Source organism: Saimiri boliviensis, chromosome 2 (assembly GCF_048565385.1).
Source record: "Saimiri boliviensis isolate mSaiBol1 chromosome 2, mSaiBol1.pri, whole genome shotgun sequence".
In the NCBI taxonomy this organism is placed as follows: domain Eukaryota; kingdom Metazoa; phylum Chordata; class Mammalia; order Primates; family Cebidae; genus Saimiri; species Saimiri boliviensis.
The window spans coordinates 954,664-981,185 of NC_133450.1; the positions used below are offsets into that span (position 1 = coordinate 954,664).

A 26,522-nucleotide genomic window follows, 5' to 3' on the forward strand; every position below is an offset into this window, starting at 1 on the left:
CGCCCTCCACTGTTCACTGGTGGCAGAAAACTCCTCACTGAGGACAGCGCCTAGGTCAGCCACCTAACCAGGCCCACCGCCACTCCCTGCAGCCGGCCCACACCCACCCTGGGAGACCTCGAAAGCCCAGAGCATGCTGGGCCATCTGTCCTTGGTTCCAGGCCCCCAGGCGCCTCAGTTCCTGTTCTCTGCCCCATCTGGTCCTCACCACCTAGACTGTAACCACCCCGCTCCCTGTGGCCAGCCCTATAGCCCTGACGGCAGAGAGACGGTGCCAGCACCCAGCTCAGGCGGCTCACAGGAGCGCTCCGAGATGCTGGCTGGGTGCGTGCTGAGGGCAGGCAGGGCAGGGCGACACCTCCTCTGGGAAGCCTTCCCCGCGCCCTGTGCCTGGCCGGCCTGCCCTTGCTCCCAGCCGCGCCGCCCTCGGTGGCTCCTCGGAGACCCAGGTCCCATGCCTAGAGCCCACTCGGTACTCGAACCCCACTCGCGTTTGTGGGATCGGCTCCTGTAGCGGGGAGGGGTGTGAGAACAGTGGGGACAGCCCTCAAGCCTGCAGGGCAGCGAGACACTGTTGTGCCCGAGGGATGGGGCAGAGGAACTGCCCAGCACACAGGCAGGAGGTTTCACAGCTGGGCCCAGCCCGCCAGGCTTCGTCGCTATCAGGTGCGGGTCTGAAAGCCCTGAACATGCCGAGTCTGTGCCAGTGTCGTGCTGTGCCCGCCGAGGCTGTGCCCAGCCCTGTGCTTTGTCGCATTACTTCATTTAATCTTCCCGACCCTCCTCTCCCAAGCTGTCCCTATTTTACAGATGAGAAAACAGTGACCCAGCAAGACAAAGCAACCTGCCCACAGTCACTCAGCAGCCAGTGGGACAGACGCGAACGCTGGCCCAGCCGACTCCAGGGCCCGGCTCAGGGCCCAGAGCTGAGATTTCTGAACCCCTTCATTCCAAACAGGCCCAGCAGAAGGCATTCTGCCCACCCGAGGCTCCTCTTCTGCCCCCTTCTGCTGCTGGCCTTTGCCAGGCTCCCTGATCGCCCCAAGCTCGTCATTCCTGCCTCAGACTTCACACCTACTGTCCCCTTGATCCCTGTCCTTGGCATCACTGCCCCTCCCTCGGGTCTCACCTCCAGGCCCCTTCTGGGAAGGCCTTCCCTGACATCGCGGCACACGTGCCCTTTCCTTGTCTGTTTCTCCCTGGCAGGCTGTGAGCACCCGCAGGGCGGGACCTCGTCCAGTCACTGCTGCACGAGCAGTGGCCAGAGACAGCCTGGCTCTCAGCCGCACTCAATAGCTGCTTCACCCAACCCGGGACCGACCAGGTGCCGCCAAGCCCTTGCTCCCTGCTCCGGGCAGGTCACCAGATGCTGCTGCTCACCACCGCCACACACCTCGGAGCACTGGGGGGCAGGGAAGGAGTCAGGGCACAGCCAGGGTCCGAGAGTGCCCCCTCCCGTCGACTGGACCCCCAGGCCTCACCTCCCTCCAGGAAGAGGTGTGCCAGCTGAGGCAGGGCTGGGCCTGGCAGGGCTGGTGCGCGGGCGGCTTGGCAGGCCCCGGCTGACAGTCCACACACTGCACGTCCCGCAGAGAGGAGCCTCCACCGCAGCTGCGGGAGCACTGGGGACCAAGAGACGCGTGTGGACACCCCCCACATGCAGGCCCACACGTGTGACCCCGTGAGGCGTGTGGCAGGGAAGCCATCAGGCCCACACTCCAGCCCGGGGCAAATCCCTGGAAAGCCCAGAGAGAGGCCAAGGCTGGCAGGTCCCAGGCAAAAGGTGCCTGGCCAGGGGCTGCCATGGGCGGGGACAGACCGAGGAAGGAACAAAGGGAAGCTGGTGAAAGACAGTCCGGATGGGATCAGAAACACAGAGGAAAAGACACAGGCCAAGCCAAAGACTCCCAAGGGACTCGGAATCCGGTGTCACTGGGTGACCAGATGTGCAGCCCAGAGCCCTCCCCTGCCCTGCTGCTCTCAGAACACAGGCCCTGGTTACCCAGGGCTCCTCTCATGCCCTGAGGCTGCCTGCCCTGGCTCCGTTCTCAAGCACCTTTCTCCAGTGGCCTGAGTGCCACGTGGCACAGGGCCGCAGGTGGCAGCAGCGGGCAGGCTGGGGCCAGCCAGCAGGGGCACAGTCCTCATCCCGGCCGGCGCTACGGCGCACCGGCCTCCAGACGGTGCCCAGGCCGCAGGTGGTGGAGCACTGCAGGGCACGGACCTGTGAAAGCCAGGCAGACCCCATCCCCGCCAGGCCCCCACAGCCAGGAACTACCCACCTAGACTACCAAGACCTCAGCAAGACAGGGCCCTCTTCTGGGCCTCAGTTTCCTTATTTGCAAAACAGACTCTTCCACCCACATCCCAAAAAGAATAAAAAGTCAACCCCCCGCACCCAGCAACCAACTGTCCCTGCCCACAAGGGACAAAGGGCCTGTGTTGCCTGCCAAGGAGGGTGGGCCCCTGAGGACAGAGCCAGGTGGCAGTGGGCCGAGCCCAGCCTGGAGGGGCCAGGGTGAGCCACAGGTAAGCTGGCCTCCTGCTGGGCAGGCCTGGGCCTGGTGGCCATGCAGGGACCCTCCCCACATGAGTGAGCTCCGTCCTGGGGCATGCTGCCGGAGTGTGCCCACCCCTGCCTTCCCTGAGGCCTCCTGTGCTGCTCAGAAATGCGCCCGGGGTCCCCCCACCGCAGCTCCGCTGCTCAGATGGGAAACAGGCCTGCCGGGCAGCCTGGCCCCAGGGTCCCAGGGAGGGTGGAAGGACTGAGCTGGAGTAATGCTCCTCCCCCGTACCCAGCCCTCTGTTCCCCCAGTCCCGGCAACCCCCTACTCCGTCCCACTCTGCTCATCTTCAGGTGAGGAAACGGTCACCAAAGTCCCGCCCCGCACAAACTCCCCGCCCGCCCGGCCGCTGGCTCCGTTTCCGGACTGGGGACCTGTACAGAAGGTGAGCGGCCGGTGGGTGTGCGGGGGCCGCGCCTCAGCCAGGCTGGGGGCCAGGAGCTGGGTCTCAAGGGCTCTGCAGCTGTCGGCGTGGACAGCGGCCCAGAGCTCAGGGACACCTCACAGCTGAGGGGCTCAGGCTGGCCCTTGGGTCACAGGCCCAGGGCAGGCTCAGGCTCAGACTCAGGTGTGTGCCCGAGGCCAGTCAGGGTTGTGGGAAGAAAGGCCCACATTGCCACAGTCTGCAGGTCCCAGGAGCCTGGTCCTGCCGTTGGGAAGGTGGGAGTCCCCGGCTCCGGGGGGCTGTCCCTGCCCTCCATCTCTGGTGGAGGGTCTATGGGAGGAGGAGGAGGAGGGGAGGAGCCGCCCCCACAGTGGGCCACAGCTCACTGTCCCCAGGCCCTAGGCCACCCTCCAGAGCTGGCTTCCAGGCTACAGTCCCTCCTGTCCACAGCTCCACCGCGTCAGGACCAGGGGAGGAGTGGGTGTGGCCGACGGGACAAAGGGCAGCGTGGGGCTGGGTCTTGGGACAGGTGGGGGGCTCTGTGGCTCCAGGGTTCCTTATCGTCCTTGGAAACCTCGTTGGTCCTGTCCACCGTGGAGGGGGGCAGCTGGCGCTGGCTGTCCTCGCCAGCTGGGAAGTCACTTTGGCTCCCAGGGGCAGCAGGCATCTGCATGCCATCAATGGAAACCCTGGGCCAGGGCAGGCTGGGGAGCCCAAGGTCTGGAGCCTCTATGGGGGCGTATTCCTCGGGCAGGAAATTGACCGGAATTCCCAGGGGTCAGCTCTGGGGGTGGGGGTGGGGAGCAGCTGGTCTGGCTGGGCCAAGGTCCCGGTGCCCACTCCTCCGTGGCTGCAGGAGGCTCTGTGGCAGGCACTGGGCTACCCGTGGAGGGCACAGCAGGACGGCCGCATGGTGTGGGTGTCCCATCCCGTCCCTGCCAGGTCTAGATCGGGCTCCTCAAGGGGCCCGTAGGACAGGTCCTCGTGGAAGTTGATGAAATTGTCATCCACAAACACGGTCCCCGGCAGGTGCAGCTCCAGGGCCGGCTCCTCAATGGCGTTGCCCATGCTGCTGGCATGGTTGCTGAGGAGGGTGAAGGGCATGGGGCCAGGTGCCGGGGGATGAAGTCAGCCTCGTGAAGAGCTCATGGCTGGAGGAGCCACTGCCTGAGCCTTCAGGATCCGGTGAGTCCAGGGGCCTCGGACAGGGTGGCAGAGAGCAGGTGACCTGGCGGGCTGGCTGCTGGGCCTCGTCACAGGGGACGCCGGTGTCACTGGTGCAGAGGACACTTTGGTGCTGAGTGCCCTCCCCGCCCGTCACTGAGCACTGCGGGGGAAGCCAGGGCGAGGGGCTCAGGCTGGGCAGCAGGCTGCCAGGGGACTCTGGGGCAAGGCGGAGTAACCTGTCCACTGCCTGGTGTCAGAGTGGCAGAGACCCCAGCCAGCCCTCTCTGGCCCTAGCCAGCTCAAGGTCATGGCTGTGGCCACGGCTTACCGGGGGCTTCCTGATCCCTGAGGCTTTGGAGTCAGAGGCTGGACCCTGGAATGTTCCAGGCTCCCTCCCACTCACAGTACCAATAAGGGCTGCAGGAAGGCTGTCTGCCTTTCTGCAGCCCAAGACCAAGGGTGGCCTGGAGACGGCCCCTCCCATCCCACACTCCCCTGAGACCAGTTCCCCACAGCCCAGGTGGCCGGACAGGGCATGTGGCGGTTGCAAGGGGTTTCAACCGCGGGCCGGGGAAGCTGTTCACAGGTGGGCAGCCCCGGGGCGCTCTGCTCATCCAGCCCCGGCAGCAAATGCAGAGCATGGTCCGCAGGAGCTGGAGCACAGCCGCCACTCACCTGCCCACCACCTGGCAAGGGCACACAGGTGGCATCAGCGTGGCATCAGATGGGTGGCATCAGCAGGCTCACCAGCAGGGAGGGCCAGGGCGGGCTCCCAGGCCCTCGAGGTTTGGGCAGAGCCGGAACTGAGGACAGTGGCTGCTTCTCCAGAGCTCCGAGCCCAGGTAGGTGTCCTGTCCCCAAAGCCTGGTGACATGGCCCAGCCCCTCCGCTCCTGCCACCCTCCCCTCAGGGAAAGTGAGCGTGACCTGAGGCCTATTTCCACATCCAAGGACCCAAGGAGGACCACAGGTGTCCAGGCTGGCCCAGCCTGGGGTGAGGGGCGACCGGGGGCTGGGGCTTCAGCCTTGGGAAGAGAATGAAAATCCGGCTCCCTCTGTTCCTCCCTCGGGCCTCCGGGACCCAGATGCAGCAGACTGTGGCAGACCCAGGCTGCCCGGGGGTGGGGGGTTGGTGGAAGAGTGGCGGCGGCTCACCTGGCAGGGCAGGGCTGCTCATGGCACTTCTCTGGCGGTCACTGGGCCAGCCCAGGGGGCCACAGTCCTCCTCCGCAGGCCCTGCCTGCCACTCCGAGCAGTACACACTCTGCCTCTGCACACCTAGGGGCTGTGGGGCTCACCTGGGCCTGGCACCCAGGTACCCACCACCCAAGACCCAAGGATACCCTTTCTGCCAGAACCCTCCCAGAACAGTGCCTCACTGCCCCTGCCAGGATGAAGGCGGAGCCCCCCCACCACCTCCCCACTGTCCTCCTGGCTCTCACCCACCCCCTCTCCTATGTAACCCCCCCCCGTCTGCCCTGGAGAGGTGGCAGTGTGGAGGTTTAGTGGGTTGGGTGCCCTGACCCTCTGCTTCCTAGCTGGGATGCCGGGGCGGCTCATTTGGCCTCTCTGAACCTCAGCGTCCTCCTCTGTGAAGTTGGAGCAACAATCCTGCCTGCCTCCAAGCCCTGGAGGGAGGACTGCGTGTGGCCTTGCCTGTGTGGGCCCAGCCTGTGCCCGGCACATCCTAAAAGCTTGATCCATGCCAGCTGCTGGTAGCATGCAAACCCAGCCATGGCGTCAAGGCTGCCCCACTGTCCACACCCTTCACAATGGCTCAGAGAATGTCTGGAGAAGAAATGCATTGAGGGGCAGCCCCCACTCCCCGTCCCCACACCAGCCTTGGCACTGCTCCCATCCCCTCTGCCACTGCCCACCCCAGGGCCTTTGCACGGCCACGCTCCTCCCCTTGAACTCACTTCCATACTGCCTGTTGAGACCCAGCCTCGGGACCCCCTCTGCTGGTGGCGCTGCCTTCTCTGCTCCCCCAGGGTCCCTCCCCTGAGCTGGCAGTCCCACACCTGTCCCCCTCTTTCCACACCAACAGATTCTGATTTTGTTTGAGGCAGCAGTGGGACCCGCTGAAAACACCCTGCGGACGCTCCCTTGCAACTAGGGGCTCTGGAACAGTCTTGGCTGGGGAGAAACACGCACGAGTCGCTCTCTGGGAGTCAGCCCTTGCCCCTCCTTCCTGCCCAGAGCAAGGCGAGAGGCCCGGGCGCGGGGCCGCCGTCTGTGACAGGCAGGAGGGGAAGGCTGCTGTGGCAAGGCGGTGAGCCGAGGCCGGTCAGCTCCAGGTCCCGCCAGCTTGGACTGTGCACCTGGGGCTTCCTGCCTGTCTGTCCTGGCCACCCGCGAGGCAGCCGATGTGTCAAAGACAACCCCCCAAATGTCTCGTGCTGCAAACGTATTTGTCGCTTTTCACGTTTGTCTATTTAAAGACACCTGTATTATGCCAGGCGTGGTGACTCATGCCTATAATCCCAGCACTTTGGGAGGCTGAAGCAGGTGAATCACCTGAGGTCAGGAGTTCCAGACCAGCCTGGCCAACATGGTGAAACCCCGTCTCTACTAATAATAAAAAATCAGCCAGCCGTGGTAGCGCATGCCTGTAAATGCCAGCTACTCGGGAGACTGAGGGCTGGGGGCACTGAGAGAGCGGGAGACTGAGGTGGGGGGAGGCTGAGGGCTGGGGGTACTGAGGGGCACAGGGGAGACTGAGGGGCGGGGGAGACTGAGGGGCGGGGGGGACTAGAGCACAGGGGGTACTGAGGGACATGGGGGGAGACTGAGGGGTGGGGGGATTCTGAGAGGCAGGTAGACGGAGGGGTAGCGGGGGCATCGAGGGAAATATGAGGAGAAAGAGTGAGAGTTAATGAAACCACCATCGTTTTTGTAAGTCACTCAAAGAAGTCAGCATGGTGAGGGGCCGCTGGGCTGGCCTCAGACCGGGTGGGAAACCTGGCTGTGCCCTGGTCTCCCTCCCCTCACTGCCCCCTTGCCTGCCCCCTTCCACTGTTCCCCCTCCTCTGTCTGGGAAGCCCCTCCTGGGGCAGCCACCAGGGAGCCCCGGGCTCCGGACCACTGGAGGGGTCGGAGGAGGGGGGCAGCCCGCCCCGACAGGCCCACGGCTAAGGCTCTGCGGCTGGGGGTCGTCTCCAGGACACAGCAGAAACGCAGGCCCGAGACCTGCCGGCGCTGAGCCAGGACACAGTCGAGAGGGAGCTGTGGCCCCTGGAGGCGGGACGCCGAGAGCTGGGCGCACTGAGCACGCGCCGCGCGCTGCCATGCTGGTGTCATGCTCTTTCCGATCAGCCAGTGACCCTGAGGAGCGTCAGCCACGGTAGGTACCTGCCCTGCCACCTGCTGCATGAACGGTGTGCCCGCCCCGCTGCACCAGCTCCACACGGGGCACACCTGGGACCCCAGAGCCAGGGTCCCCGCCCCTCCCTCCTGGAGCTGCGGACTTGCTCTTCCGGCTTTCTGTCCTTGTGCTGCTGGCCTCCCTTTCCTGGGAGCCCCAAGGCCTCCATGGCTGAGCCTGGGGCTCTTGGAACGGGCTCCATGCCCAAGCTGGCACACGTGGGTGCTTTATGGTGTAGGGGCTGGGAGCTTGGATGGGGCTGTGTGTGGGGCTCCCCAAGGCCAGGGGTGGCCCTGAGCCAGTGGGTTGGAAGACAGGGTGTTCAGAAAGGAGGGCAGCCCGAGGGCGGTGAGCGTGGGTCTGAGCTGTGGGTGCACTGCCTGTGTGCCGTGGGAGAGGCCAGCGTGTTTCGGGTGGGGAGGCCGCCGCAGCCCCCGGCACTAACTGTGCAGCTCCGGCTCCTTCCTCCTTCTTCCTCCCCTTTCCCCTCCAGCCCCTGTTCCAGGAACCTTGCCGCACCTGCACTGCGCCCTCCCCTGCCCAGCCCTCCCCCAGCTGCTGCAGCTCCCCCTGCTCTGCGCTGGCCTCACCAGCTCTCTCCTCGCCTTTCCCTCTCCCGTTTCCTCTCTGTTTTCTCTGCACCAGCCGATCGGGTCAGGGAAGTCCATCCCCTCCTGAGAGCCCCAGGCCCCCCTCGACCTCTACACAGACCCCCCCTCCTGTCGGAGACCTCCCTTTCCAAGCCTGCCTGGGCGGCTGTTCTGAGACTCCCCAGCCCCAAAGCTAGCCCCCTTCATCTGTGACTTAGTCTGTGGTAGCGGTGAGGTGACACATCCAGGTGTGACCGTCCCCTCTGTGGCACGCCCCTGCTCTGTTCTAGAAATAGCTATAAATACTCACATATGTACACACACCTCCACGTGGCCGACCGCCTCGCCTCTGGCACTGGGAATCAGTCACCGTGATGTCCTTGTGGTGGAGCCGTGTGGCCCAACAAGAGAAAGCTGTGCCCTGACACTGCCCCTCCAAAGTGCGCCACCTCCAGTGAGCCTCCCTGTCACCCGGGCCCCGCCATCCCTCCTGTCCCCGCCAAGCATGGGGTTGCCATGCAGGCGGCCCTGTGGCCTGACCGTCTCCACCCGTCCTGCTGTCCCTCGGCTGAGAGTCAAACCCATTTCTGGACGACGGGGAAGGTGCCCTCTGTGGACTGTGTTCTCTGTGGAGCTCAGGGGAGGCGAAAGGCCAAGCCATTTCTGGGGTGCTGTTGGGAGCAGTGAAAAGGCCCCACCCTTTCCAAGGGCCACTGTTCCCGGAAAGCCCCTGGAGCGCAGCTGGTCTCGTCCCGTGCAGCCGGCTCTGGCCACGAGGGGGCAGGAGGGCCACGCACTCAGCCTGGAGGGAGCCCGCGGGGCAGCCGGCGCTCTGGAGGGACAGACAGCGCAGGCCACCAGGCGCAGACAGGAGAGGGAGGCGGGGGGTGGGAGACAGACGCCTGGGGTGGGCGGGAGTCAGCGCCCTTGGGTGCCGGTACCTGCCTTCCCGGCCACCGCTGATCAGGCTTCTGAGCCTGCTGGGTGTCAGGGCCGGACGCGCCACGGCAGTCCCCGGGAAGTCCCCCCGGTGTCACCAGGCGGCACACAGGTAACAGGCCTGGAAGGTCCCCAACAGCCCGGCTGGACACGCTCAGACACTCTGGGGCTCCTCGTTCAGGGGCACAAACTCCAGGATCCAGTGAGGGAAACGGGACTACAGCAGGCCGAGCAGTGCGGCTAAATCCATTTATTCCAGAATAAAAGGCAAAATAAACAGGAGTTGCATCACCAGGGAGCCGCGACCCCATCCCCGCCTCCTTCCTCTGTCCTCTGCTATCAATAAGTAAGTTTCCCAGCTGCAAATAATTATTTGAACCTCCTCCCCAAGTGCCACTCCAACCTCTGCCAGGTCAGATACACAGGGCACCCCAAACCCCTAAACTATACAAAACGTTACACGGATACAATATGTACACTGGGGAATGGGGTCACCCCAGCAGCCCGTGCCCTCGCCTGGTCCACAGTCAGCGCCACTGTCCTGCCTCAGCTGCCTCTCTGAGTAAGAAGATGGGAGCCCCCTGAGGGAAGAGTTCCTTTGGTGAGAGGAACGAGGCCATCAGGCCTCCTCCAAACCAACCAACTCCAGCAGCCTCTGGCTCTTCAATAACAACCATCATCATCCAGAGATTTGAGGACTCAGCCCTGGTCAAGGTGGCAAAGGGTCTGTTTGTCTCCCCCCATTAGACAGGGGTCTTGTCTTGCTACCCTAATAATAAAGGGGTGACTGGGAAGGGGTGGGAGGGACATGGAGGGGCGGAGACTCCAGCCCCCCTTCTCCAGGCCTTGCTGACACGGGCCTGCTTTTATTTATTTTTATATTTTTCCCCATGATGGTTTTTAAAAATCTCATAACTTCCTTTGCATAAATTTTGTACTTTTCATAAAATTTTTCTACATTTTATCCACTTTTTTTTACCACAACTTTTCCACATTTTTTATCCCATAACTTTTAATCCTGTAATTTTTATTAGTTTGTGTTCTTTTAATAAACACACTTGCATAGCTATATTACAATTTCATAAAAATAAAAACACACTATCTCATGCCAAGTGTGCCCAGCATTGGCAGAGTCTCAATATCTTTAATACTGTAGTTGTCAAGACGCACAAAATTTTAAGGCAAAAACAGCGCTTTGCAGCAATTGAATAATTTATTACGTTACAGGAGCGTCACAGCAGCAGTCAATAATGCCGCTTTACACAAAAGGCTCAGGATTTCCATCTTACATTCTGTTCACAAGAGTTCATACATTGGTAAAAGTCATTCTTAGAAAACTTGGCAACTAATGCTATGGACTGGAATTGGCATTTCTTTTTCTATTTTTCCTTCCCCTGGTTTCTTTTAAACTGTGATATTCATATTTTAAAATGTTTTAAGTAATTTAAAAACATTAAGATAGCAGTTACATGTTTTAATAGTTATTTTAAAATGACTCTTTAAGATAAAGTTTTGGAGCAGCTATATTTTGGGTAGGATAGGACTGATTTGTATTTTCAAATTTTCTTAAAATCAGCTTTGGTTTCAGAACTGATTTTTATTCATTTCTGGAAAACCTATCAGGTTTAATAAAATCCTTTAAAATGATTATCATATATCACAATCTTTAAATAGGTATTTTGATTCTTCCTACAGAAATTCAAATTTATTCAGTTGAACCCACATTTGAAAACTCTATTTTTTTGTAATGACCTCTGAACAGAGAGACGCTGCCATTGAGCAGGCCTCTGGTATAGCAAACATGGTCCATTCAGGAGCTGTGAATATAGCTCTAGGTGAGGCCCTGAATCCGTTCATGGTAGATTATGCTAAACAGTGAGATGTTATTGGAGGTGTGGATGAGGACGTTTGTTGTTGCAATCCTTCTTTGCACCTTATTTTAAAGAAAATATGAAACATTTTTCTGGTTGTGTTTTTAAAACTTTAAAATGGAGGGGAAGAATAGGGCAGGGCATTGTTATGTTCCTTCTGACCCTTCAGTATTATAAATTCAACATATAGACTGACAACCGAAATCAATGGTGGAACACGGTTCTTTTCCTTTTTTTTTTTTTTTTTTTTTTTTTTTTTTTTTTTTTATCTGTTCAATGAAAATAAGAAGGTACAACCCAAGTTTTGTACTCTGACTAGAGGGATTGCACTTCAAGGTCTGAAAGTAGGACTTTTACCTTAAAAACAACAACAAACAAAAACTATCATACAGGATGAATAAGAAGATTCTTAAACAGTTTTGTGTGGATCTTGTTGGTGCTGAACTATGGCATGAGCCTTATAGATTATAAAATAGAGATAGTTGGAGCTAAAGTACAGAATGAAAATTTTTTAAACTTTATTTGCTGTTAAATTCTGTGAAGTTTCAGTCATCTAAAATAAACATACACAAATATGAAAATAAAATAAAATTCTATGTTTTTAATGAATGCTAACCTTCTGATGTTGCCTTCTAAGCAAATTGAAAGCTGCCTTCTACTGAATGAGGCAGAGAACAGATACTTGGCTGAATGAAGTACTGCAAAAGACTCGCATGCACTTTGAAGAAAGAATTAAGTCACTGTCATATGATTTCCATTCTTTTTACATTTTTCTTAAATATATGACAAAATGCCTACACAGAGTGATATTTCGGTTAATATAGTAAATGTATTTTCCAGAATGACATTCAGCTAAATATGTCTGTATGTGATTTACTCCATAGGTACCTGATGAACACATTCTTGTCAGATTGGGTACAGATGCTAAACACTATGTCAAGGTCATTCCTAGTCATTTATATTTCTTAGGGTAAAAGTGAAGTGATTTGAACTATCAAAATCGCTTTGAAATAATTTATCAATGTATTAGATAAACCCAGTTTCAGAATGATTAAGAAAAACATTTGCCTGCATTCGCTGAAAGAGTATAAATATTGGGTCCTGGTGACTTGAACTGACTCTTCCAAATTATAGAAATTTATCAACGTATCAGATAAACTCAGTTTCAGAATGATCAAGGGAAAATGTTTGACCAAATAATGTGGCAGATCAACAGTGGTACGATTTCTAGCCCGGGGCTGAAAATGGACTTAAGAGTAACTGTCTTTAAACTGAACTCAAAGAATGCAAAAGCAGTTAAGTTCAGAAATAAAACACAAAACAGAACTTTAAGTCCATTTTAAACCCCCAGGCTAGAAATCGTACCACTGTCGATCTGCCGCATTATTTGGTCTAACATTTTTCCTTGATCATTCTGAAACTGAGTTTATCTGATACGTTGATAAATTTCTATAATTTGGAAGAGTCAGTTCAAGTCACCAGGACCCAATATTTATACTCTTTCAGGGAATGCAGGCAAATGTGTTATTCCATCTGTAAATCATATTAGTGCTCTCCAATTAATGTCATATTTATGAAAATATGAGGATGCCAAATGCTAAACATGGACACGGTCAGTAACTAGGAATCTCCACTTCAGGGAGCACACATGCATATCTCCCTCCATCCTAACAATGGGACGTGTTTTGGCCCACAGACATTAGAACTTTATGAAGTTTCAACTGTTGATTCTTTCCCAAGCATCATAACGTTGTGACTTGGGCAATGTCTGACTGAAAGAATTCATTCATAATGTAGAGGCACATTAACATAAATCTTGCACAAAATATGCCTCTAACTGAAACCGAAAGGTGTAAAAACATATTTCCCTCTTGGTAAAGAACTTGGTGAGGAAATAGAACTCTGTGATTGTACAGACACTTTTCCTGATAATACGCTGACATTCACATACGGTAGATGGCATGCAGTCTATAAACATTTTAAGTTGCACAAACTTCTCCTTGATTTTAAAATACAGTACAATTCTCTCTACTGAAACTCCTTTTTGTTTCAGCCAAGTACTCTCACATGTATTAGTTTATAATAATGTTTGTGATTATCATTTTTTGTTTGTGATTATTGTTTAAAGTCCTTTTTATTGAAGAAAATGAAGGCAATTCCTATGTCAGAGTAACCACGGTGGTTGAAGAATAGGTATTAGCCAGAGGAGTCTGGACGGTCAATCAGTCTTGTTGCCTCAAAGAAACTCCATGAACACAGAGGGATGCCAGGTGTCACACGGCTTTCCTGCGCTCTAATTCATTCTTGACTAGAACCTGTATGCCTGTTCTAGGGACATTTAAACTTACAAAAAATTTTTTTAATTTTCTTTTTTTTCTGGACATTTAAACTCTTAAAGGACTTCTTTTTTCTTGGAGACGTTTTATAAAAATGGATATTTTATCGGCAACTTGCTATGTGAACTGTAATCAATAGCAATTTTTAAAACTGAAATGATACAAAAGGATAATATCATCATTGGTCTCTTTCTGTGTACAAGGCACTATACCAAGTGTCCTAAAACGTTAACTGTTGAGTCATCAATATTTAGTGCCTATCCACTCTATGATACAAATTTCCATTCGTATATACATATAAATATATATATTACACTTTATCTTAAAGGATTTCTTATGATCTTTACTAAATACATTAAGAAGAATGCCAACCACTGCCCTTTTGTGTACTGAGACTTAGAGTCATGTGTCAAAACAGGTAACATGAACTCTGACTTTACAATGTATTATAGATATAAATCCTCCAAGCTAGGAAAGGTTTTCCACATCCACTGTCAAAGATGGGAGCCTTTTATTCCTCAGAAATCATCCTTTTTTAGGTCATCAAAAAAGAGTACAGCTGCCGCAGCTCATGATGCACTATCTTCATGAGCCCACAGCACAGAAAAATCCTAAAAGAACTGCCATAGCACAGCGCTCGTTCTCGGCATGGGAACGAATGGAATACTCTATTCTGCACATACCTGCCAGAGCAGACCACTTTCCTCTTCTGTCAGATTTTAAAAGCTCCCAAAATGTTATTACTCTCATCTGCAATGCACAGAACATGGAAGAAAGGCTGTTTCCAGTTCTCGGCCTTTCAACAGCTCTAAATCTCAGTACTCATAGTGGCATCTTACAGGGTAATAAACAGTGTGCACGTGAGGGCAAAGCACATATTGAGCTAATTAAGAGGTCACTGCGATCAGGATTCCATCAAATATCATAGCAGAACATAAGCAAATTGTATCTGAATTCCATAATGACTATACATGCTGCAATAACATTAAAAAACCATAGCAGCCTATTCCAAGCTGGCGAGAATGGTTTTGTGCCAACAGCGGGTCTTTGTGTGTTTGAACTCCCACCACGTAAGGGCAAACTCGATAGGCATGCTAATGATCTATGATTCTCAAATTGAAAAGGAAAAACGCTAAAGGATGCCAGAGTGAACATCAGTGAAAGCCACACGAAGACCCACTATCCTTTAACTTTTTACAAATAAACTATAAATTAGAAACAAAAATCATCATGAGTGGCCCTAACATTCAAATAAAGTAAACGTGTAGAAGACTAACCCTATAACTTCGGTCCTTTGTAAATTTCTTGGCCACCTCTTAGCTGACGGTGATGTCTACTTCCTCCTTCGCCGCAGCCCGGTGAAAGCGTGGCATAGAGGGACTGCTGCCCAAGGGCCGGTGTTGCTGGCCGTCCCGCAGCTCACAAAGCCAGGTGCCACCTGCTGTGCAGTGGGGTTGTGCTGCACTCTCCCTCCTGCAGGCTCCAGGCTGTCGCTGTCGTCATCCAGGCTCACCTCACAAAATTCTTTGGAGAGAGGGAGGTGGGGGTCTGAGCACAGTGCCAGCCTCCCCTGCTCCTGCCTGCCCACCCCGCCTGAGGGCTCTGCTCACCATCCTTGTCAGCAGCACCGAGCCCCTGGGGGGCTGTGGCCCCTGGAGTGGACTCATGAGCAGGGTGCTGGACGTCGTGGTCGATCATAAGCGGCATCACTGGCCCCTGCAGCTCCAGCAGCTCCACCTGGAGATAGGGGTGCTCAGCTTCCATGCCGGTGCCGGCACCCACGCTCACGCCCACCCCCATCCCCTCACCCCCGCAGAGAGGTTGTACACCTTACCTTCATCGCTTCCTCGGCCTGGGACAGCATGCTAACATCCTTCTTCTTCTGGTGCTGGGTCTTGGTCACTGCCCTCTCACGGTCATTTGGTTTGACGGACTTTCCTGCGGAAGGACAGGCTCAGAGGCTGGGCCCCTCCACCACCCTGCAGCTCCCCTGCCCTGCCCCGGCCTCCTGCTCACTTATCATGTCTCTCTCTCCGGAGAGCTGGATCAGTCCGAGTTCTAGTTTTTCCACCCGCTCCTTGAGGTCCTCATTCTCCTTCATGATGGCCATGAAGTCTCTCTGGAGCCAAAATAATGGGGTCACATCTCGGCAGTGACCTGCCCCACCCCCAGCCTTCATGGCCCCTGCCAGGACTCACTCACCTGCAGCTCGTCGATGGCTTCCTGCAGGGCCCGCTGGGTCTCCCCACACCCACACTTGCTCCCAGTCCCTGTGGCCACGGCCGCTGCCTCTGGCTCCCTCAGGGCCGAGGCCACCGGGTGAGCCTGCTGCTGGCAGCACACCTGTTGTTGCTGGAGCTGCTCACAGAGCCGTGCCTGCTCCTCCTGGGCACCGGCTCCAGCAGCGTTCAGAAATGGCACCTGAAGGCAAGAGATGACCATTCTTGTAGGGGCATACACAGGACAGACGGGGCAGGGAGGTGGAGCGCAGCCCCTTCCCTTGGGGCCTCGGAGAGTGCACCTGTCAGTCATGAAGGTGTCTGACCACCGGCTCCCGGAAGGGGTGAGGGTCCAGAGGAATCAGAAAGTGGAGAAACCAAGAGCATAAGGGGGTCTGGGAGGGACCACAGAGGAAGGTGGCCTGCCCAGGCGCCTGGCCCCTGGCTCCAGCCTAAGAGACTGCCTCCCTTGCCTAGAACCCCACGCCTCCTTCCCCAGCCTCAAATCTCACGTCCTTCCTTCCACCATTTAAACAGACTGGTGGAAAAGCAGAGGGAGCCGACCACCATCTGCCAAGTCTGCTACGTGCCTAATGCTTTCCACGCATCATCTCATTTAATCCTCAGCACCCACGCGAGGAAAACGCTAACTTCCTTTGGAAGTTAAAGAAACAGAGACTAGAGATGCGAAGTCGTCGAATGGTGACCAGTGGAACCCAGGCTGGAATCCAGTTTGGATCTAAGGAGACTTTCGTTTTGTTTTGTTTTGATTTGATTTCTTTTGTTTTGAGACAGAGTGTCACTCTGTGGCCCAGGCTGGAGATTCGTGGTGCAAACTCAGCTCACCGCAACCTCCAGCTCCCGGGCTCAAGCGATGCTCATGCCTCAGCCCCCGGAGAAGCTGGGATTACTGGTGTGCATCACCACGCGCAGCTTTGTTGTGGTGGTGGTGATTGTAATTTTAGTAGAGATGAGGTTTTGCCATGTTGGCCAGGCTGATCTCAAACTCCTGATCTTAAGTGATTCTCCTGCCTCAGCCTCCCAAAGTGCTGGGATGACAGGGGTGAGCCACTGCATCCAGCACAAAGAGCCTCTCACACCACTGTCTCTTGCCCTATGACTGGGGGGCTCCATGCCTCGAGCTGGGATGATGATGTCCAGACCTGGGAGGAGCCCAAGGCTACCCGCCTCTAAAAGTCAGAGGGCAGGAAGCCAGAAACGGTCACAGGACTGTCCTGGAGGGTGTGGGGTCACCTGTCCCCAGGGTGGAGCTGCCTGTGGCCTTGCACCTCCCCTCCCCAGAGGCCGGTGCCTGCCTCCCAGCCCTCCCGGATGGGACGGAGAGTACCGTCTCCTGTTCGTCAAGCTTCTGCAGCTCCTTTACTGCCTGCTCCAAATGCAGTGCGCTCCTGTTCTCGTTCTTCTGGACAGAGAGAAGCAATGAGCGGCCACCCACTGCAGCTGGAGACCCCAGAACCTGGTGTCTGCCTCCCATGGCACCGGGAAGGGTGGAGTCAGGTTAGAAAAATTGTCTCCTTTCTCCCACAGCCATCAGAGCAGGGCTGTGGCTCACAGGTGGCTTTAGGAGCCCCATTTCATATACTCCCCCATTTCACAGGTGGGTAAACAAAGGCCTGGAGGGCTGGGGAGGAGGGCAGGCTCCCCAGGTGGGCAACACACCAGCTCCTGCTCCTGCTCCTGGAGCCCCTCCTGCTCAAGAAGCCTCTCCTCCTGTTCTCTCAGCCTCACCTCCTGCTCCCGGAGCCTCATTTTCGCCTCCTGCAGTCTCTCCTGTTCCCGTAGCTCGTCTCTCAGGTACTTGGTTTCAGTTTTTAGGTTTTTCTCCAAGTCAGAGGGCCCTGCTGGGGGCTTCAGGATTGGGGGTTCAGCTGAGAAAGGAAACAGACGATAAGGGCCTCTGGATTCTCAAAACAAAAAACAAAAAAAACTCTTCTGGGTGCATAGCTCCTCTCAGGCTCCCCAAACCTGCCCTCACTGCTCATGATTCCTCAACCCCAAATGGTAGCCAGTCTTCCAAGCCACTTTCAGATCGAGAGCACCGTGGGTGGCTGACGACGGGAACCCCTCCCTCTTTCTGATGGGGACACTGAGGCTCGTGGCGATTATGAGACTTGCCATCTCCTGGCACAGACCTCTTTCCCTCTGCCTCAAAGCCCTTCCAGACACTCACCTCCCCGGGGCACTCTAAGCCACCCCCACAGCCCTCTGATGCCAGTCCTGCTCCCGGGTCATGCCAGCCCCATCTTACCCAGATGGTTTTGTAGGTGGGCAAGGCTCCTCTTCAGCTCCTCGATTTTCATTGCGTCCTGGCTTTTCTCCATTTTGAATATTTCCATCTGCCCAAAGCACAGGGGGAAAGGGCCCTGGAGAGAGGGGCTGGTGGCTGGACAGGCTACCATCGCCCTCTCCGCCCCCAGCTCCACAAAGCCCAGTCCCGTGACCACCCCTGGCTGGACTATTCTCATTTTACAGATGCCCAGGAAGATCCAGTGAGCTATCTAAGGAGCGCGGCTGAAGGGTCAGCTCTCACTTCTCCTGCCATTTTCAGCAATTGCTGCTGCCACCGCGCCTTCTCTGTTTTGAGTTGTTGAGCGTATGCGTCTCTTTCTAGCTGAACTTTCTTAAGACACTCCGTCACCTGCAAGAATGGGCCCGGAAGTTAGGAAGGGCTGTCACGGGTCCTCACCTGCTCCTGGCCACCTGGGGTCATCTTCCTTCCACATCCCTCCCTCTGCAAAGTCTCACCTCTGCCACCTGTGCTTTGAGCAGTTCCCGCTCCTGTAGAAACTGCTGTAACTGCTGCTCAAGGACTGCTTCACAGCAGCTCGAGGGCTGGAGGGTGGAGAGGGAGAAGCTTCAATCTGTTGAGCCTGGGCCATTCCACACGGTGCCCCTTAAAAGGGCTAGGGGTGAGCTTAATACACAACTCGGTCAGTAAAGATCAAGGCCCATGGCCTGGATTTTAAAAGAACTCAGTAAAGTTGGAAGGGACAGGCAAAGAGATCAAATTTACTGCTGGCTCACAGAGGCCCAGAGAGATCAGATCGATTCTATTGTTATTCCTGTTATTACTACCGCTGTTGGAACCTTTATCGAGTGGGTCACCAGGTAGCACGGTAATGATCCCATTTAAGCTCACAACCACCATGTGAGGCAGTCACTACCATTACCTCTACTGTGTAGATGGAAAACAGGGAGCATTAGAGGTTAGGTGGTTGCTTAAGATCATTAGACAGAGCTGGGACTTGAACACCCAGGTCCATCTGATCCTCTAAGTCCAATTTTTTTTCCTGCCGGGGATGGGGGCACAGACAGGAAGGGGGAAATTAACCTTCTGCTCACTTTTTGAAAGGATGATACATTCAGATAGTCCAAAACTCAGAAGGTACAGAAGGGAAGTATCTCCCAGCCACCCGTGCTCTCCTGAGTTTTTCACAAATCCTTGCAGACATGTTTTATGTATATTATCATCGTATGTACACACATGCGTGCACACACACACACACACACACACACACACGTTTCCTCTCTCTACACAAATCGTAACATCCCAAAGCTCCTCTTCTGTACCTTCACTGTCCAAGTACCCAGTCCCCCACCTAGGACTTGGCCAAGGCCACAGCCAGGTGAGGGCAGGGCGGGCATTTGGCCTCTGAGCTCTGCGTCCAGTGCTGGCTCCCCATAGCGCCCTTCAAGTCACCCACAGCAGCCCCAAGGGGAAACTGGAGCCCAGGATTGGCGGCGTGGAATCAGGGGACCCCACCGGACTCTTACCAATACGTTGACGGTGTTATTCAGTTCACTGGTTGTGACGGAGCTCGAGTCCAGGGCTATTTGAGGTTGGTGTGCGCTCTGAGGCACACGCAGAGAGGAGGAGTTGGGCGAGGGTCGGGGGAGAGGCAGAGAGAACAATCATTAGGGTTGGGGTGTGTGGGGGCTGTCTCAGCTGGCAGAGGGGCACCCAGCCGCCACTGTGGGAGGGGGGTGGAGGGCTGGCCTGCAGGGTCACTGTGCCTCAGCTCAGGGCTTCTTACCTCTGGATCTTTCATGGAGGCACATGGCGCAGGGCCCTCCTTGTGACCCACCTGCGGCTGACTACAAGAGACGAGAGTGCACATGGAGATGTTCTGTCCCCTCCGTGTCCAAGCCTCTGACTTCCTGCCCTCCCCATCAGCTGGCAGCATTTTCCGTTCTGCCTCTCTCGGACCCTTTGTCCCAAAACTCCTTGTGCCAGCTCCTCTCATGGTTCTTATCTCCCACCATCCCACCCTGGGGCCCCTTCAGTGACTCTCAAAGGGACAGCCTGACAGCAAATGGCTGTGCTCATTGGGCTGGCTTCCCCTTGAGCCTGGGGATGAGGAAAACCAAACAGCAAGGACCATTTCCTGGGTGTCCTGGGTGTTTACAGCGGGCCATGTACTAGGGATCAACAAAAAAACAACAGCAATAACGAATCTCATTTCACCTTCACTAATGGAAGTCAGACAACACCACCTCTATTTTACAGACGTGAAAGGAGAGACCCAAAAAGCTCCAGCAACTTGCCCTAAATCATATCCCTAGCAGATTGAGAGGCTGGATTCAAACCCAGATTTCTTTTTTTTTTTTTCTAGTTTATAAAATGTGATTTATTTTTTGAACTTTAAAAATATGGAACGCTTCACGAATTTGCGTGTCATCCTTGCGCAGGGGCCATGCTAATCTTCTCTGTATCGTTCCAATTTTAGTATATGTGCTGCCGAAGCAAGCACTCTTTTTTTTTTTTAGACGGAGTTTCACTCTTGTTACCCAGGCTGGAGTGCAATGGTGCGATCTCGGCTCACCGCAACCTCCGCCTCCTGGGTTCAGGCAATTCTCCTGCCTCAGCCTCCTGAGTAACTGGGATTACAGGCACGCGCCACCACGCCCAGCTAATGTTTTGTATTTTTAGTAGAGACGGGGTTTCACCATGTTGACCAGGTTGGTCTCGATCTCTTGACCTCGTGATCCACCCGCCTCGGCCTCCCAAAGTGCTGGGATTACAGGCTTGAGCCACCGCGCCTGGCCTCAAACCCAGAATTCTTAACCAGTACCCAGAAGTTCTTCCACAATCTTAACAATTACCCTCTACTGCCCCTTGGACCCCTTTTCCCAGGAAGCCTGGCCAGCCAAGACTCACATGGCATGGTGACTGGCCACCATCAGAAGCGGCTGTCTCAGGGCAATTGTTGTCTCTTTTCTTTCGTCTTCTCACTCGTGTTGGAACAGCAGAGCTGTTTCTTTGTTGAAATTCTTTTAACTGGGGGGAAAAAGAGCAGTAATGCCTATAAGACCTACAAACCCCTACGGTCACAACCTACCTTACAGTTTTTACAAAATACTGTTATACACCACCTGATTTAATGCCACCAACAACTCTATAAAGTGCTGTGACAATCACTTAGTGACTGAGAGGGATTGATATCATGGCAAAAAAGAAAAAAAATGAAAAAAGAAGAAAAAGCAATACTAGACCTTAAAGTCATTCCTCTGACTCCAAGCTCTGGGGTTTTGCCACGAATCAGCAACTGCCAGAGACCAAAACCACAGGCAGAGGCAGAAAAGTCGCCATTAAGTAGGCAGGAACTGTACACCATGTGGTTTAGAGTCATACGGCCTCACACGTCTGTTAGTGTTAAGAAGAGCACCGGCACCTCTCACACTTTTATATCAATGTGTCCCCATGGCAGAAGGCAGCCTTTCTGTTAAATCTGGGAATTCACCAGAAAGAGGACAACCCAAGTCTCATTTCAGAGAGAAGTCTGGTATGCTGTTAGAAACCGATGTGACTGTCATCCCTAAGAACATTAATGTTTTTGCTGTCTCAAGAGACTCAAGGGAAACTGATGCTTCAGAAAGATGTCCCATGTTTATCCCGTGGCATTCAAAGTAGCCCAGGTTGAGATGATAAGAGTAAGATTCAAGCTGTCAAGTTCAATTTCCCAATATCTGCTCCACAGAAGATGAGCAGACCTCACTCCAGAGGCCACTGACTGAAGGGCAGTCTGGTCCCAGAACCATGGGGAATTCGAATATGAGGTGGAGAACTCAGAAAGAAACTTGAAAGTCTCTCTGGAGAGTAGAAGCCTGAGAGAAAACCAAACCAAACCCATTCTCCCACTGCCACCCAGAGACACTGTCAACCTTTTGAGCTCACGGGGGAAGTGCAGGCTTTCCACACTGTCAATGTCTCTGTTAAGGGAGTGAGGCAGCCTGAGTCCTCTTGCTCCTAGGTCCCACAGTCCCCATTCCCCTTCCAGCTGGAAATCTGTGCTGGGACCAGAGGAGCCAGAAATGGGATGAGAATGCGTAGGGGACTGGGTCCTAAGATCGAAGGCTGGTCTTGTAGCAGCACTGAGGGTTCCTAGGGGAACGGTGACATCACTACATTCCACTCCTCCTGGGGGAAGGGACCACATCAAGGAGATGCCTGAGTCACTGCTCCCTGATGGGGGAGGGGATGCAGGGCTGGGACCCAGGTCCTTGGAGACGCCAGCCCAAAGAGCACAGGGAGGTCACGCTGGGAGAGCGGGAGGGGAGGGCAGAGTCTGCAGCAGGGATTCCCACGAGTCTCCAGCCCAAAGTCACCCAGAAATGACTGGTGAGGGCGGGGGCTGGGAGACCCAGGTCCTCAGAGACAGGAGCCCACAGAGCCCAGGGAGGTCCGGCTTGGGGCAGGAAAAGGTGAGGCCCAAGTAGGGAGCGGGGAGCCTCAGCGGTTACACATGCAATGTCACCCTGGGGTGACTGGCGAGCGCAGGGGCTGGGCTCCTTGCTGAAGGTGGGGGGCTGACTGACAAGACGTTGGTAGGGGAGCCCAGAGGCACCGGGGTTGGGGGCCCGCCCAGCCTGGCGTGTCTCGGAAGTGTTATGGACTCTGGCAGCGGTCTTGCCGTTGGAGGGGATCTGCGTGCCTGTTACCTTCTTCCTAGCCGAGGCTAATTTCATCTGGCGAATTTCTTCTGACATCGCCATGGTGGGGTGGGCAGGGAGGGGCGGCTGGGGAGGGAGGGGGGGCTGGGGAGGGGGGTCGGGTTGGGGCCACATCGACACAATTCAGGGGAGCACTGGTGAGCAGCTCCGCTCTCCTGCCAGGCGGCTGTGTTGACTGAGCCAGAGGAGGCGTAACCAGGGCCGCACTGGAATGTGGAATGGGGGCGTGGCCTGCATGCTGCAAGCCCATTGGTCAGTGAGGAAGATGAAAGGGGGAGGGGGCGTGGCCAGGCAGCTCCGGAGACACCTGCGGCATCCCAAGGAAAGCGTCCCCGGTAACCCCTGTCCCCGCCCACTCGGAGAGGGGAGGGGCCCCCCACTCCGGGAGAGGGGAGGGCCCGGCTTTTGCTTTTCAACTTTTCAATCTACCAGAGCCTGCAGCCCAGTGTTTGGGGAGGCGACTGTATGGGGAGATGACAGTGTGGGAAACTATCCTGCCTAGGCCGAGGCCTCATGGAGCCCAGGGTTCCCTAGGGCCAGGAGAGCGCGGGAGCGCAGCCTGACACCCATCGGAAACCTGAAATCCACACCCGCAGGAGACGAGGAAGGGGCGTTGAGCCTCCAATGCACCTGCAGCCAGGTGAGACAGGCACAGGTGGGCGCCAAGCACGTCTCCTGCCTGACCGTCCTCTCCTGCCTCCCCCAAGCAGAGGAGAAGTGCCAGCTGCCCATCAGCCCACTGGCTAGATTGAAGCCACTGAATCTGGGTCCCAACAGGCAGGTGTAACCCCTGACTGTCCCAGGCCCGGCCCAAGGCAGTCATGGCTCTGGCAAGGACGTGGTAGACAGATGTGATGTTCCCAGTGGCTCTATAAACCTCTTGTTGAGGATCAAAGAAATGGGCAAGACCATCATGCTCAGCCGAGAATCTGTCAGGGCCAGACAGAAGTCAGTTTAGTTCCAGGCCTGGCCCTGGAAAGATGGTGGACTGGGGGCAGCCACGGTGAAGGTGAACGGAGGGACATGGGCGGCGTGGCCAAGGCTGTCAGCTCCTGCAGCACCTGCCGAACGTCCGCCCAGGCCTGGCTCTGCACTCAGGCTTCTGCCTGGAGCCACAGGTGCCTGGACAGTGGCCTCAAGTACGGATGGTGGTAGGAAAAGCACTTCTGGCCACATGTGGGCACCTAAGCATAACACAGAGGGGCATCATGCCCCAAAGAGATCATAGAGGCCAAGAACTCAAGCAGGGGAGAGAGATCCAAGATGGCTGATCACTAGCAGCTCGGGATTGTAGCTGCCACTGAAAACGCAAAGAACCAGAGGACGCCACAGCTTCACATGAATTCTTGTTGCTCACGCACCAGGAGATTCCCAGCGGAGGAGCCCCACGGGTCGCCAGCGCGACTCTTGTGACCGGCGAGGCGGTTTTGCCGGTGCCTTAGAGCGTCGGTTCTTGGTGCAGAGTCAGAAAAGCACCATCAATCTTAACGCCGCTGATTTGGTCGGGGCAGTGGGTTGCTCAGATTTCGGCGCTGAGAATCAGTAAGTTGGACGTCCACTCAGAAACCCAATTACAAAGACGGTAATTTAAAGACCACAGATGAATAAATCTACAACGAAGGGACGAAAACAGTCAAAAAAGGCTGAGAATACCCAAGATCAAAACGCCTCTTCCTCAGCAGGGGATCCCAGTTCCTCATCAGCAACGAAACAAGGCTTGATGGAGAACGAGTGGGTTCCAATTACAGAAGCAGGCTTCAAAATGTGGATAATGAGAAACTTCTGTGAATTAAAAGAACTTGTTCTAAGCCGGGCGCGGTGGCTCAAGCCTGTAATCCCAGCACTTTGGGAAGCCGAGGCGGGTGGATCACGAGGTCGAGAAATCGAGACCATCCTGGTCAACATGGTGAAACCCCGTCTCTACTAAACATGCAAAACATTAGCTGGGCATGGTGGCTCGTGCCTGTAATCCCAGCTACTCAGGAGGCTGAGGCAGGAGAATTGCCTGAACCCAGGAGGCGGAGGTTGCGGTGAGCTGAGATTGCGCCATTGCACTCCAGCCTGGGTAACAAGAGCGAAACTCCGTCTCAAAAAAAAAAAAAAAAAAAAAAAAAAAAGAACTTGTTCTAACACAATCTAAAGAAACTAAAAACTTTGAAAAAAGGTTTGACGAAATGTCAACAAGAATACAAAATTTAGAGAGGAAAATAAGTGAATTGATGGAACTGAAAAACACAATACAAGAACTACGTGAAGTATGCACAAGTTTTAACAGCCGAATTGATCAAGCAGAAGAAAGGATATCAGAGGTCGAAGACCAACTCAATGAAATAAAACAAGAAGACAAGATTAGAGAAAATAGGATAAAAAGGAATGAGCAAAGTCTCCAAGAAATACGAGACTATGCGAAAAGACCTAATCTACGCTTGATAGGTGTACCTGAATGTGACGGAGAATGAATCCAAGCTGGAAAATATGCTTCAGGACATTATTCAGGAAAATTTTCCCAACAGTAAGGCAGGATAATACTCAACTCCAGGTAATACAGAGAACACCACAGAGATATTCCTCAAGAAGAGCAACTCCAAGGCACATAATCATCAGATTCACCAGGGTTGAAATGAAGGAGAAAATACTAAGGGCAGCCAGAGAGAAAGGTCAGGTTACCCACAAAGGGAAGCCTATCAGACTTACAGCAGATCTCTCAGCAGAAACCCTACAAGCCAGAAGAGAGTGGGGGCCAATATTCAACATCCTTAAAGAAAATAACCTTCAACCCAGAATGTCACATCCAGCCAAACTAAGCTTCATAAGTGAAGGAAAAATAAAGTTTTTTGTGAACAAGCAAGCACTCAGAGATTTCATCACCACCAGGCCTGCTTTACAAGAGCTTCTGAAAGAACCACTACACATAGAAGGGAACAAACAGTATCAGCCTTTCTAAAAAATACCAAAAAGTAAAGAACATCAATATAATGAAGAATTTACATCAACTAATGGGCAAAATAGCCAGCTAATATTAAATGACAGTATTAAACTCATACATATCATTATTAATTCTAAATTTAAATTGACTAAATTCCTCAATTCAAAGACAGGCAATTTGGACTAAAAACTAAAACTGTATGCTGCATCCAGACCCATCTCACATTTAAGGATACACAAAGACTCAAAACAAAGGATGGAGAGAGACTTACCAACCAACACAGAGAGCAAAAATAAATAAATAAAAAGCAGAAGTTACAATTTTTGCCTCTGATAAAATAGTATTTAAAGCAACAAAGATCAAAAGAAGCAAAGAAGGACATTATATAATGATAAAAGAATCAATGCAACAACAAGAAGAGTTAAAGATCCTAAATATATACGCACCCAATACAGGAATACCCAGACATACAAGACTTATAAAGAGACTTAGACTCCCACACAATAATAGTGGGAGACTTCAACATTAATATTAGACAGATCAATGAGACAGAAAATTAGCAACGATATCCAGGACTGGAACTCAGATCTGGAACAAGTAAACGTAATTAACATTTATAGAACTCTCCACTTTACACAGGGTGTACACTCTTATCAGTACCACATCATATCAACTTAGAAGTTTAAACGAAATGTTGGTTGGCTCCTTGTTTGTTACTCTCTTCCCTCATTTTCTTTCATGTCTCCATTATTAAGGACAATTATAGGCATACCCATATTTGGACTGCATTCTAGCCCGGGCAGCAAAGCAATACCCCCATTCTCTCTCCCTCTTCCTCTTTCTCTTTCTCCCTCTTCTTTATTCTTTTTCTTATTATTCTTTAAAAAAAAAAGAGAGAGAGAAATGAAAAAAAAAAAAAAAAAAGAACTCAAGCAGATGTAACCCCCTTGTCCTGGGTCATATGAGTTAAGTCAGAGCCTGTCCTGACCCTGAAGCTGCAGCTCAGTCTACTTGAGACTCACAAAGAGATGTCAGTGCAGGGCAGGGGGCCCGGCCCAGCCTGCGACGTCCAGCAAAGCTGTGTGCTGGACAAGAATCTCTGAAGATGAGTCCAGGACAAGGACAGCTGTGCCTGGGCAGGGAGTGGGGGAAATGCCCAGGGGCAGGAGGCCTCAGGACCTTTAACTAGG

The 26,522-nt window shown here is 53.8% G+C and overlaps 2 protein-coding genes, 1 non-coding gene and 1 pseudogene across 3 annotated transcripts; 1 reads left to right on the top strand and 3 right to left on the bottom strand.

Moving 5' to 3' along the window:
- Window positions 1–1,279: 1,279 nt before the first annotated feature.
- Window positions 1,280–9,319, bottom strand: LOC101036298 (A disintegrin and metalloproteinase with thrombospondin motifs 7). The gene is given in 19 exon segments (XM_074395165.1): window positions 1,280–1,402; window positions 1,482–1,622; window positions 2,057–2,282; window positions 2,956–3,031; window positions 3,034–3,292; window positions 3,295–3,448; window positions 3,450–3,713; window positions 3,715–3,879; window positions 3,881–4,022; window positions 4,025–4,087; window positions 4,090–4,276; window positions 4,606–4,738; window positions 4,740–4,802; window positions 5,271–5,301; window positions 5,304–5,400; window positions 7,107–7,439; window positions 7,583–7,772; window positions 8,768–8,901; window positions 9,011–9,319. Coding segments are annotated over 19 exon segments (3,090 nt in total).
- A 4,964-nt stretch (window positions 9,320–14,283) lies between these two features.
- On the bottom strand, window positions 14,284–14,948 carry LOC141582539 (putative golgin subfamily A member 8D). The gene is made up of 2 exons (XM_074390785.1): window positions 14,826–14,948; window positions 14,284–14,739 (listed from the first exon to the last, which is right to left on the bottom strand). Exons 1-2 carry the CDS (start codon window positions 14,920–14,922, stop codon window positions 14,549–14,551), a joined length of 288 nt encoding a protein of 95 aa, XP_074246886.1. The 5' UTR covers window positions 14,923–14,948; the 3' UTR covers window positions 14,284–14,548.
- Window positions 14,949–18,405: 3,457 nt separating this feature from the next.
- LOC141583775 (uncharacterized) lies at window positions 18,406–19,293 on the top strand (annotated as a pseudogene).
- Window positions 19,294–20,099: 806 nt separating this feature from the next.
- Window positions 20,100–20,206, bottom strand: LOC120364062 (U6 spliceosomal RNA). The gene has a single exon (XR_005579415.1). It is a non-coding gene; the product is annotated as a U6 spliceosomal RNA (small nuclear RNA).
- Window positions 20,207–26,522: the final 6,316 nt, after the last annotated feature.